General features: G+C 44.2%; 1 protein-coding gene across 3 annotated transcripts in view; it reads right to left on the reverse strand.

The window, feature by feature from the left end:
• Nucleotides 1-13,627, reverse strand: part of si:dkey-34d22.1 (discoidin, CUB and LCCL domain-containing protein 1) — a 217,039-nt gene that overhangs the window by 10,669 nt on the left and 192,743 nt on the right. For all 3 annotated transcript variants that reach the window (XM_038795524.1, XM_038795503.1, XM_038795513.1), the window contains 4 exons: nucleotides 12,753-12,851; nucleotides 4,102-4,192; nucleotides 3,340-3,377; nucleotides 1,069-1,194 (listed from right to left, as the gene is read on the reverse strand). In XM_038795524.1, coding sequence (XP_038651452.1) covers nucleotides 1,069-1,194; nucleotides 3,340-3,377; nucleotides 4,102-4,192; nucleotides 12,753-12,851 — 354 coding nt within the window. The remainder of the gene's footprint in view (nucleotides 1-1,068; nucleotides 1,195-3,339; nucleotides 3,378-4,101; nucleotides 4,193-12,752; nucleotides 12,852-13,627) is intronic.

Raw genomic sequence — 13,627 nt, forward strand, 5'->3', positions numbered from 1 at the left:
ATTAGAGGAGGCAATGCGGAACTGGAGAATTGTTGGATACTATACAAAGGTTAGGCTGAACAGATATCCACATATGCCAGGGACATTTCTGTGCCCCGGAGGAGTGTTCGGTTCAGGGAATTCATCCCTGAATTGCCATATTCATTGGTCCGCTGAAATCTTTGCCAAACCCAAAGTATTCTCAGCCAGAGTGTAGCATTTGTTTTATTTCTATGCCAGGCAGCCATTTTTAAAGGGTGGGTGTACAGAGCTGGCTTATAGTGCAGTACAGGCTGCTTCATTGAATACGTTCACGGTTGAGGTAGACAGAGTTTTGATCTCCAAGGGAGTTCAGGGTTAGGGGGTGGGGAGTAAGCTGGAAAGTGGAGTTAAAGAGACAATCAGATCAGCAATGATATTCTTCAAGAGAATGCTATGTGGTCTTTTTCATTCATCTGAAGGAACAGATAGGGGCCCAGTTAGACTCTGCTAGGTTATCCTCTAGGATCAAATACAGAGCTGACAGTCTTGCAAGAGTGGACATTTGGGTGAGGCATGCAATTGTTTATTTAACTTTACTCCCGAGATGAATAGGGGCTGTTTAGCACAGGGCTGAATCGCTGGCTTTGAAAGCAGATCAAGCAGGCCAGCAGCACGGTTCGATTCCCGTAACAGCCTCCATGAATAGGCGCCGGAATGTGGCGACTAGGGGCTTTTCACAGTAACTTCATTTGAAGCCTACTTGTGACAATAAGCGATTTTCATTTCATTTCAATAGATTTTTGTTAAGCAAAGATGTTAAGGGATAAGGATCAAGGCAGGTATATAGAGTTAAGCCACAGATCAGCCATGATCTCATCAAATGGCGGGACAGGCTGGAGGGGCCGATGGCCTACTCTTGTCCCTATGTATAACAATAATAATAATCTTCATTGTCACAAGTAGGCATACATTAAAACTGCAATGGAGTTACTGTGAAAAGCCCCTAGTCATCCCTGCTTTCAAGGCAGGAGGGGAGAAAAGGAGGGCAAACTTTACAATGAAGGAAAAATGTGACATTTATTGATGGAAAAGAAATAGATCCAGTACCTGACATGTCATTTTCAGTGAAGTTCCTGCTCGATCCCTCCTCACTGGTGTAAGTAATAATCTCGGACTCAGTGGGTTTCAGCTGACCCCTTTGACAGTTCTGCTTTGTCACTGATTTGTCACAAACTGAAGATAAAAAGGAACATGGAAAATAAACAACTTTTCTAGTTGGTCACCTTCATGCATTCCAAACAAATGAAGAACACTTCAAAAGTACCTAATGAGAAATTGAACACTTGGGCGATGAAGCTCAATGGAAGCTCAAGGAACTATACCCCATCTCCCCACCGTACAGCTTTCTGGACTTACGGTTCAGCAATTTCAGGTCATAACCACTGTTCCTATGTTTTTGGATAAAGGCTGGAGGTAACGGTCCTGCTATTCCATTTACACCTCCTCTAGACCTATTATGGGCGGCATTCTCTGATACCCCAGCTGCATGTATCTCGGCGACATGATGTTCGCTGGTGGTGGGACTCTTTCTTCTTGCCACTTGTCAATGGGATTTCCCATTGAAGCCACCCCACGCCGCCGAGTAACCCGCAGTGGGGTCTGCTGCCAGCGGGAAAAGCGAATTCCAACGGTTGGAGAATTCCGGCCAAATGATTCTTGTCCCAAAACCATCTTCTTTTTGCCTGTCACTTTGGTCACTTAATCTCTCTTATTTTCACCCAATCCCAGACCTTCTCTTACATTCTTTCCTCGCCCACTTTCCCAACCTCTATACTTGCTGAAACCTGTTACATCTCTAACCTCTTCCAGTTCTGACAAACGGTCATTGATCTGAAATGTTCACTCTGCGTCTTTCTCTCCAGATGCTGTCTGACTTGCTCAGCATTTCCAACATTTTCTCTTTTTATTTCTTAGGTCACATTATACAGAAGCAGCTGTTATCCTGGAAAGGTATTGTGCTCTGCTGATAAACTCTGTGCCGACAGCTACTTTCAAAAGTCACCGTGGAGAACAGGCATTTGAATGAAACAGGGTTTCCTGGTGACATGGGGTGGATTCAATGGGAATTCCCATTGACAGCAGCGGGGCCAGAAGACCCCGGCACCAGCCAACAGTGGGTCGCCTCTCGCCACCGGAAAACACGCCGCGGGGGAGTGCAGAGAATCTAGCTCAACATTACAAGTGTCCCAACAAAGACATTGGGCTTGAAGTTGCTCAGTCATTTAAAGCAATCCCACCATACCTCTTTTAAAAGTGGAAGGGCCACAAGACTAGGATCTAGATATGTTAGGCACTGGCCTTTGTGGCCAAATTCCTTTGAGCAGAAGGCACTTTACTACTCTAGATGTGGTGAAGAGCTGTCCTTCATAGTTAGATGTCTATAAACATTGCAGTCCGTTACACAGCAGGGTACTTGAGATCCATTAAAATACCTGCACAATCCATGCCTACGTAAATCCCGGTCCAGAGGGCCAGAGCTGTGGAGAATCCGGTGCCGAGCCATTTCCAATGCTTCGGTGCCCCGCTGGCGGCAGCATCGAAGTTTACACCCCAGACTTGGCACCGGATTCTTCACACCTCTGTGATTCTCTGGCCCTCTGGACCGGGATTTACGTAGGCATGGATTGTGCAAGTATTTTAATGCTACCGCTACTGGTGGCGGAGAATCCAGCCCAAGGTTTTCATTTGGAAGAAGAGAAACTGAAAGGCCAATAAGCAAGGACACAGAGTTAAGGCGATTTTCAAAAGAACCAAAGGCAACAAGAGCCAGAACTGTTTTTGAGCAACAAGTGGCTAGGATTTGGAATGCGCTGCTTTATATGGTGCTGGGTTCACATTTAATGATATCTTTCAAAAGAGCTTTGGATAAATACTTGAAGGAGAAACATTGCAGGAATATGGGACCAACTGGGCTGCTCTTGGAAAGACTTGGTTCAATGGGCTGAATGGACTCTTCTGTGTTCTACAATTCTGTGATTTCCACTCAGCCTCTTAAGAGGCAGAGCTGTTGTCCACTCTTTTCAGGGTCAGGAAGAACTTATCAGGCATTTTCGTTACTGTGTACTTATTGACATTTGGGTGAGGATTGAATCAAGCCTAGCTGTGATGCTGTCCATTATCAAATAGCCAGCCTGATGATGCTCACGGTCTTGACTTACACAAAGCCACTGATGTGAAATATTGGAGGGTCTCCAGTGCTCGTGGAGCTACTGCACAGTAAGATTCAGTGACTTTGGGCCAGTTTGACAAAGTTTGGTTGTTACAAAGTCAAATATTAAGTGACAACCTGCCTCAATCTGAAAATTAACAGAAGTTTACCTTCTATAAAAGAACAGTCCTTTCTTGGTCCAGTCTTCCTACATACAATAAAATATCAATTATAGGTATCTGTACAAACACAAGATCTCATATTTTACTCAAATAACAATTAGATTTGTCAGATAAATTACAATTTAGATCAATAAAATTCCTCAAAATGAGCAATTTAAACATTAAAAAATGCAAATAATCTTTAAATGTTTTGTCGGCTTTCAGTTTTTCTCATATATATCAGAATTTTGTTGCTATAGTTTGTTCACTGCTGTGCACAAATTCTACTTAAATAACGCCATCTTTGCATAATGATCCTAATTACAAAGGATTAGAAAAAGATTAATGCTCATTGTCATTTAAAGTAACATTCTTTAACCTCAATTCAAAAGACACACAGGAAGTGGCAGCTCATTGCGAACGTTTACAACTCACATGACTTCTGTATTTTAAAAAAATCAATTCCTGCAAAAGCCAGCAGGCTTTTTTTTTCAAGGCTTTAGTGCCATATCCTGGTTTTGAACCACTAACTTTCACCAGCTACTATCCACGCCTGATACTCTTTCACCCACCAGCTTTGGATGTTTTAAGAAATACATTTCTCTATGAAGAAACAAAGTTTTATCATAATGTGACGAGCATACTCTCAATCAACTAAAAAAAATCCCTTAATTATAAAGGATTAGGAGCAAAGGTGCCCACTGAATAGGTTTTAACTACCTCTTCTGTTTATTGAACGCTGCATTTTTAACAGTATATCAGATGACTCACCTTTTTTTGCAGTATAGGCACAGCAATAGGGCAGCTGCGGAAATTATTACGACAAAACCAACCACTATAAGTATCACCATTAAATTAAAACCTGCAACAAAAAAAATAACAATATAAATTACAGCAAAGATTTGATTATAATTCTAAGAACCTGAGTATAAATTGATACCGCTTAAACTTTCTTCATGAATGCAAGCTTCCGTCTTTGCTTCTCTTTCCATGGAGGCTGCAGATTTTCCTTTTTTCAAATAAATTTAGAGAACCCAATTCTTTTGTTTCAATTAAGGGGAAATAGAGTGTGGTTAACCCACATACCCTGCATTTCTTTGGGTTGTGGGGGTGAGACCCACCCAGACGTGGGGAGATTGTGCAAACTCCACATGGACAGTGATCCGGAGCTGGGATCGAACCCGTGTCATCGGTGCTGTGAGGCAGCTGTGCTAACCACTGTGCCATCCCTGGCTGCAGGTTTTCCTAGTCGGGAATGGATGAGGGGGTTGAATATCTATAAAGCGAGGGCTCAGAAAAGGGCATATTATAAATAAAAAATGGATCATTCATGAAGTCTTGCTTAATACTTTGGTCATATTTTTGGTCTTATTTACCAAGATTTTAAATTTCTACTGTTTCTAAAGTTCATATCCATTTCAGAGTAATTTCCCCTCCACCTTAAAAAGGTTGTTAGTTTCTTTTGTGGTTGCACAGGCAATGACAATCCCCTCCAGCATGATTCTTCACGTGGTACACTGAGAATTGGGGACGTACTACGATTTTGCGACAGAATTGCTGATTTGATGTCCACAAATATGGGAGGAGTCCTTCTTAAAACCTTTCTCTCTCCCAAAGCAAGGACCACTGAGGCATAATGTAGTACCCCCACTGCTACTCCCCAGCAGCGACTATATCCCACAGCAGGGATTGAATCTGAGGTAATTCCCATTTGCTAGGCTCTACAGACTGGGAACCTGTTCCGGGACAAAACTAGCCACATAAGCATCTGCTTTGTCTGTTTCATATGCCACTGGATCTAAGACGAAGACTGCAGCATCTGCGGAGGAAGGCTTTATTGACATTTTACCATTCTTTGTGTGTCTCATTTTTCATTGAAGCTGCTAATTTGAACCATGTACTTTCCTTCTCTTGAAAAAGGAGAGCTGGCAGTAACAAATCTTCAGTGCTGCACTGCTAAATAAATTAAAGGACACAGTATATTTCCTGAGGTGAGATGCACTCTTCAGAACTGTCCAAATACCTGCCCTGAATATGCGCAACTCATTGCTTCCAATTCATCTCAAATCAGAACATACAAAAAGGTGAGAAAAAAAGTGTTCACACTTTCCACTAGGTGGTGCAATCTCACACTCTGCCCTCCTGAAGTGCTAGCTCCCAGGAAAGGCAAGCGCAGAGAGGGAAATCTTTGACCAATTTCAGGAAGTACTCTAAAAAAAATTCTCCTCCCACATAATCAACTAATCCTGATCCATCTTGAAGTCTTTGGTCGTCAGACACTAGCCGTGTCCTTTCTAAAATTATGATGGTATACCCATTCTTACGATATCCACTGGTAAACCAGTCAACTGGACAACAAAAACTCTGAAAAGGAACACCCCCTCATATCTCTGCTGATGTTTTGCCAATGTATTTTACAAGCTTGCTCATTGCTTTTAGTTTCAAATATCTCATCGAAATCTACTTTCGGAATTTTAATAAACTTCAATTTTACCCCCGCGAGGCTACATATCTCCAAAATTAATGACCCTAGCTTTCTAAAGCTTATCCTCTCAAATAAGAGATTTAAGTTGAGATATCATTGTTGCTGTCTTCCTCTGCACTCTCTCTAGAGCCTCTATATCTAACCATCACCAGATGTGGGGGCCAAAGTGGAACACAATTAAACTGCAAAGATACAAAAGACTTGTATAACTGAAGAACAATGCTTTCGCTTTGTTGAGGTAGCAATATTTCCTCGAACTTTTATTGCTTCCCTGAAGCTACCACACATTATTTATGAATCTTTAGTGACCCGTCAATGATTTCCCATTCATGCTCTTATTACTGTTAATTGGTACTCTCGCATGGAATACCTTGAGGTTCCTGGCACCTGTATCTAACACAGCAGTACTACACACTGAGTGAAATCTTCCATTTATGGACCCAGTCACATTTTATCTAAAGCAATTAGCAACTTACTAAGCTTCGCCTTCTAATCAACCTGCATGCACATTTTTGCTTTGCCAGTAGGTTTCACTATTTGTGCTTTTGTCAAAGCCACTATATAGATGTGACATGGCAGAGTTATCAAAACCAAAGCTGAACCCTTCCAACTGATTATTTCTCTGACATGTCTGCCGTGTTTGAGAGCCTCCACACCAAAAGACTGAGAAATGGGTCACGTGTCTGCCATTATCTGGAGATATGGAGTGATGTGCCAGTCGGGAGGGACACACCCACTTTATCCAAATGCAGAGCAATGAGCTGCAGATTGGCCTCGTCAAAGTTTAGGAATCCAAGTTTGTGGAGTTTAACAAATTCAAATTACTCAGCATACTCCGATTGAACATTGATCCGATGAACATGGAGAACAATCCTCCAAAAAGCATTAATCCTCACTTTTTCTGGAGCTGAGTAAAAAGCATACCAAGTTGTGGAATTTTATGGAGCTGCTTGTCATGGCTATCAGATGACCTAGCCTACCACTTATATTGAAGGTGTGTCATCATGAAGCCACCTTGACCCTGACAGTATTCCGGCTAACTTGGTCATTAAATAGCTGATGAGTGAGGCCACGGTATGCAATGGAGGGAATTAAAAACTAAAAATCAAATCTTCTCAACAAAAAAGTACCGCATTGGGTCCCTTCTGGGTGCTCTGCATTCCTGCTGTGTTGACCAGGCGAGAAACTCACTGCTGCCTCCCACTCATGTTAAAATTGCAGTCAGACCCTATCAGCTTTGAGCTGCTGGGAATAAACAGATAAAAATCTGGAATCATCAACTCCCGCCACCACTGAGGCGGGAAAGAAGTAACATGGTGATTTTAACTGCTGAGCTGCCTAGTTTGTAGACATATGAGGTTTTGACTGTTTACTTAAATGACAATAATCTTGATGCAATCTGAGAAGTGCCTAGTGCCAATGGAAGAATTAATCATAACTCATGGGGGAGGGATTAGCCGCACTCCTTGCGGCATGTTTCTTGCCGGCAGGAGGCAGCCTGTTGTTGGCTGGCGGCAGGATCTTCTAGTCCCGTTGCTTTCAATGGGATTTCTCATTGAATCCACCTCCTGCCACTGGGAAACCCTCAACGGGGGTGCGTTGTTGGTGGGACCGGATGATCACGCTGGCATGAACAGCTGGAAGATCTCGCCCCATGTAATATTTCCAAGTTTGCAAGTAGCACAAAACTAGATGGAAGGGTGAGTTGTGAGGAGGATGCAAAGATGCTTGGAGAGGCTAAGTGAGTGGGCAAATATTTGGCAGGTGGAAGACAATATGGAGAAATGTATTGTTATTCACTTTAGTGGGAAATGCAGAAACAGAGAGTATTTCTTGAATGGTGAGAGGCTGGTCCCAGGCCCCACCAGGGACTACAGGCACATTATTAAACACCAGGTAAAGTAGTCAAGTGTGTATAAAATAATTATATGCAAGCATAAAAGGATATTATAAGACAGTTATTATACTCTACTGAACTCTATCGTTCAAAGTGGTTGTCGCTGGCAATGCATTTGTTTCCCATCCCTAATTTACCCCATTAACTGAGTGGCTTGCTAGGCCATTTCAGAGGGCAGTCAAGAGGTAACCACATTGCTGTGAGTCTGGAGTCACATGTAGGCCTGACCAGGTAAGAATGGCAGATTTCCGTCCCTAATGGACATTACTGAACCTGATGGATTTTACAGCAATTCACAATGGTTTCATGGTCATCATTATAATGACTAGCTTTCAATTCCAAATTTACTCACTGAATAAAATTCCACCAGCTGCCGTGGTGGGATTTGAACCCCTGTCCCCAGAGCACTCACCTAATATATTTTAGCAATCTTTATTGTCACAAGTAGGCTTACATTAACAATGCAATGAAGTTACTGTGAAAAGCCCCTAGTCGCCACATTCCGGTGCCTGTTCGGGTACACAGAGGGAGAATTCAGAATGTTCAATTCACCTAACTTTGGATTGTGGGAGGAAACCGGAGCACCCGGAGGAAACCCACACAGACACAGGGGGATCATGTAGACTCCACACAGACAGTGACCCAAGCCGGGAATCGAACCTGGAACCCTGGTGCTCCAAAGCAACAGTGCTACCTACTGATATTGCAATTATGCGGCTATCTCCCCCTATTTCACCCGTATTATTAATTGCAGCTCTACAATTTACTCTTTGAAGACAAAGGTAAAACTTAAAATGCTCTACTAATAAAATTATGCCCATTATTGAGACAATTAACAATTTCTTAATTACAGAATCAAAATTATACTGTTGGGAAATTGTTTCAAAGTTGGGAAATTGTTTCAAAGTTATATCTTTCTTTTAAAAATGGAAAAATATTGCATGATTTGCAAAAAAATTGCAATAATTTTAACGGATGGGAAAAAAAACTAGGAAATGTGGGTGATTTATTGGGAATCACATGGCAGAGACAAGCTTCAAGTTTTGGACCTGTTATTGCTGAAATCAAGTGTGTTTTGGTGAATAAAATGAGAAAGAAGGCTGCCCTGTCTTGCTTTCTCTCTGCCTTGCCTGAAATTCCCTGTGTAGTTGCCATGTTTAAAAAAAATAAATTTAGAGTACCCAATTCTTTTTTCCAATTAAGCGGCAATTTAGCGTGACCAATCCACCTACCCTGCACATCTTTTTGGGCTGTGGTGGTGAGATCAACACAGACACGGGGAGAATGTGCAAACTCCACACAGACAGTGACCTGGGGACAGGATCAAACCCGGGTCCTCGGCGCCGTGAGGCAGCAGTGCTAACCACTGCGCCACCGTGCCTGTGTAGTTGCCTACCTGCTGCCAGAGAATCTTCATTTAAGTATACCTCGTCTGAATCACAGAATTTACAGTGCAGAAGGAGGCCATTCGGCACATCGTGTCTTCACCGGCCTTTGGAAAGAGCACCCTATTTAAGCCCACACCTCCACCCTATCCCTGCAACCCTACCTAACTATGTGACAATTTATAGTGGACCATCCTTTTAACCCGCACGTCTTTGGACTGTGGGAGGAAACCGGAGCAGCGGAGGAAACCCACGCAGTCACGGGGCGAACGTGCAGACGCTGCACAGCCAAAGACCCAAGCTGGGAATCGAACCTGGGCCCCTGGCGCTGTGAAGCAACAGTGCTAAAAAGAATTCATCCAGCTCTACATTCACCTCCATGTTGAAGCTTTCTTGATGAGAACCTCCATCTGTTGGGTCTTCACATGAGGAAGTTCTAGATTATCATAGATTATCATAGAATTTACAGTGCAGAAGGAGGCCATTTGGCCCATCAAGTCTGCACCGGCCCTTGGTAAGAGCACCCTAGACAAGGTCAACACCTCCACCCTATCCCCATAACCCAGTAACCCCACCCAACACTAAGGGCAATTTTGGACACTAAGGGCAATTTATCATGGCCAATCCACCTAACCTGCACGTCTTTGGACTGTGGGAGGAAACCGGAGCACCCGGAGGAAACCCACGCACACATGGGGAGGATGTGCAGACTCTGCACAGACAGTGACCCAAGCCGGAATCGAACCTGGGACCCTGGAGCTGTGAAGCAATTGTGCTATCCACAATGCTATCGTGCTGCCCCTATTGACAGCTTGACAGCTTCAAACCCTGTGGACTTTATCCTTCAGGTTATAAAGCTTATCCTTCTAGAAAAGCTGGAGACCCGATAAAGGTGATTCAAACATAGGTTAGCAAAAAGAAAAGGCCACAGCGCGGAGTACAATACATAGGTCCCAACCAGGACTAGCAATCATGCGCGTATTCATCGGGCTATCTTTTATGGGTTGAATTCACGAGCCCTAGCTGCAAGACGTCTGCCCATCAGCAGGGAAGCTTGCGTTCCATGAGAAGATCAATTGGGTCATCCCCGTGGGTCTCAAAAGGGTTATTACATCCCTCTGCCACAAGGTCCATAGGACCTTCTGCTGTTGGATGCAGAGGAAGTCTCCTTTTCCCGTGGTTGTGCTTCCAATGAATGTGAAGCTGGGTCGGGGGTGCAAGACGCATTGTGGAGCATCGTTTCCATGCTGACTATCAGAGGGGTCCTGTCAGATGTCTATCATTGACCATACTGTCACCCGAGAGTATGGAAGATTCTGTCTTCATATCTCATGTAAACCTGCGCCCTGGTCCTTGGAGAGTAGTGCTCTCTGGCTCATGGATGGTGGGCAAGTGGGACGAGGGACTGATTCATCTGGTGGGACTACCTCTGGTGTTGGTTCTCTGTTTTTGAGATGGTCCACTTGCTTGCATATAGTCCGTTCTCTGGTCGTGATGGAGCAGGAGATGAGTACGTCTTCTCCTCTAGGGTCCCTGGTATCCACCAGGTTCCAGACGTATACTGCATGCCTTGGTTTGAACCCTCTGTCCTGCTTCTGGTGGTCATGATGCCTCTTCCAGAGGTCTTGTTTCTTTACCACCTTCCCACTAAGATTGAGTAATGTCAAGCTTAGATGAGTTCCGAGCTGTTGCCCCATCAGTAGCACAGTCGGTGCTACCTCAATCGTCATGTGCCAGTTTAATTTCAACAGGCCCCATGGTTTGTTCCTTCATGTCCCTCTTGAAAGTTTGCACTGCCCGCTCAGTCAGACCATTTGAAGAGAGTTGATACGGGGTGGTCCAAATATGCATTACTCCATTCATCTGCATAAACCCCAGAAATGTCTCACTAGTGAAGGGGGTGCCGTTATCGGTGACCGGCATCTTTGGAATACCATGGATGCTAAACAATTGTAGTTTCTCTCTGGTGGCTTGCGAAGTGGTGGATGGCATCCAGTATACATCTATCCGCTTTGAGTAGGCATCAATTAACAGCGGAAACATTGATGCCAGGAAGGGCCCGGCAAAGTTGGCATGTAAACGCACCCAAGGGTGCCCTGGCCACTCCCATGGGTGGAGCGAAGCTTATGGGAGGAGCTTTAGAAGTTCTTGGCACACCGCACACTGCTGCACCAACCTTTTGATATTGCCATTGAGTTCCGGCCACCACACGTAGCGCGTGGCAAGCATCTTCATTTTGGACACCCCCGGATACTATGCAAGTCCTGCAAAATGGCTTTCTTGCCTTGCCTTGGAATTAATACACAGACTCCCCAGAGGAGAATGCTATCTTCCACACTACGCTCCTGTTACTTGGTTGTGAATGCCCGCAGTTCTTCAGGAAGTATCCTCTAAAGCCTCTCATGTAGGACGACGTGGCGCAATTTTGCCAACGTAGGGTCCTTTTGAGCCCACACATGAATTTGTGAGGTTGTGACAGGCAAGCAGTCTAAACGTCCAGAATCACAGCCCAAGATTTTATTCATCGACAGTATAAAAGCTGCAGGAGACCCGAGAGGGTGATTCAAACATAGGCTTATTTTCTAGCCAAAAGAAAACCCGGCGTACAGCATATATTACTAATAATAATAGTTTATTGTCACAAGTAGGCTTGAATGAGGTTTCTGTGAAAAGCCCCTAGTCACCACATTCCGGCGCCTATTCGGGGAGGCTGGTACAGGAATTGAACCCACGCTGCTGCCTGGTTCTGCATTACAAGCCAGCTATTTAGCCCACTGTGCTAAACTAGTCCCAACTGGGTCTACCGATCGTGCTGGTTCCAATCCGGGTCGGATTTTAAGAGTTGATTTTACGAGCTCCAACTGTTAGACCTCTCCATTCATCAGTGGGGGAGCTCGTGTTCCACGAGCCCCACTGGAAGATCAATCGGGTCGTCCCCGTGGGTCTCGTGAGGGTCATTACACCTGCAAAGTCCTTCTGTGCAGTGACCGTGGGTGGGATTCTCCATTCGGCCAGATCTGCTTTCTGGCGCGGTTCGCCCCCGCCAGCAGCGGGATCCTCCGTCACAGCAGTCAGTCAATGGAGTTTCCCCATCGTGGCCATCACCACGCCGTCGCGAAATCTGCGGGTGTGAGTGCGCTGCCGGCGAAATAGAGAATCCTGCCCCCTATCTGTTTGTCCTTTGTTTGTTTGTGTGTGTATGTGCTGGGGTATTTTAAAAAAAGGATAGATAATTATACTTCTGGAGTACAACTGTGTGTGCAACAGTTCTTGTAATTTGTTTTAAAAAGGAACTTTTGTCTGAGTTTCATTCTGAATTTATTGAAAGTGGTCTTGTTAAAGTCTCTTTTATTCTCGGTCTAACAGCAGCGAAGGTAAATAATTGGCCTTTTCGGTGAGTGAATCAAACTTTTAAACGAATGGTATGATCTGCGGAGTAATGGGGCCAGAGAAACTGCACACTCCTCCCATCCTGGCCCTAGCAATACTCATGTAGTAAAGCTAACAGTCTACACGAGATCTCTGATGATGGATTACACTTGAGCTGGTCTTCTTTTTTACAGTCACTGACATGGTAAATTGAGGATTTCTAGCATTTTTTATTTTGGTTTCAGATTTTGTTGTCTTATCTGCCTCTCTGCACTTTTCACATTACCTGGTGTGTGTTTCTCTACCACTACTGGATCTGGCAGAGTGCTGCTTTCCGTGGGGGGACCAGTTGGCTTGGGCAAAGGTTTTGAACTACGTGGGTTACCTGGAGATAAACAAAGGCAGAGTGAACAACCAAATGCAATCCAGAGACACCTCAAAACAGAATCATCTTCAAACCCAGATGCTTCCTTTGAAGAGCTTCCTTCAGTAGTTCCAGCAACAGTGAAAGGGTTTTCTATACATTTCCCTGCAGGATTAATAGTCTCTTCTTTATACTATAATTTATGATCTGCTCGTATATTTCCTCGTTAACCTTCTCCCCCTTCCCTCCTCCTCTGCACCCAACACATCATTCTCAGCGGTGTGATTAGATATGTATTTATTTCTCAAGGATCTGTCAATACAGCCCTTAAACACGGTACCAGGAGGTAATTCACATCAGCAGTTATTTTGCTTGGGATATAGGTGCATGGGTTGTTGAATTTGACTTGCTTTCTTTATTTTAATGACAATAATCTTAATGATATCTGGGAAATGCTCAGATTTAACGGAAAAATTGGAAACATGACTTTGTGTAAAACAGAGTATTGAAGAGCACTGATAGCGATCACATTGATTGAAATTTAGCATTCTTGTGTTTGTCCTGATGAGTGCAAGAGCAAAAGCTTCAGCAACATGTCCCTCTACTCAGCAATATACAAACACAAGGTACATCTTTTGGGTGAGCATGTGAGAGTTAGTCAGCTCAGTTGGCTGGACGGCCACTCCGTGACTTGGAGCGATGCCAGCAGCATGGGTTCAATTCTCATACCGGCTGAGGTTATCTATGGAGGCCCCACCTTTGCAACCTTGCCGCTCACTTGAGGTGTGGTAACCCTC

This window comes from Scyliorhinus canicula, chromosome 1 (assembly GCF_902713615.1).
Source record: "Scyliorhinus canicula chromosome 1, sScyCan1.1, whole genome shotgun sequence".
Classification (NCBI taxonomy): Eukaryota; Metazoa; Chordata; class Chondrichthyes; order Carcharhiniformes; family Scyliorhinidae; genus Scyliorhinus; species Scyliorhinus canicula.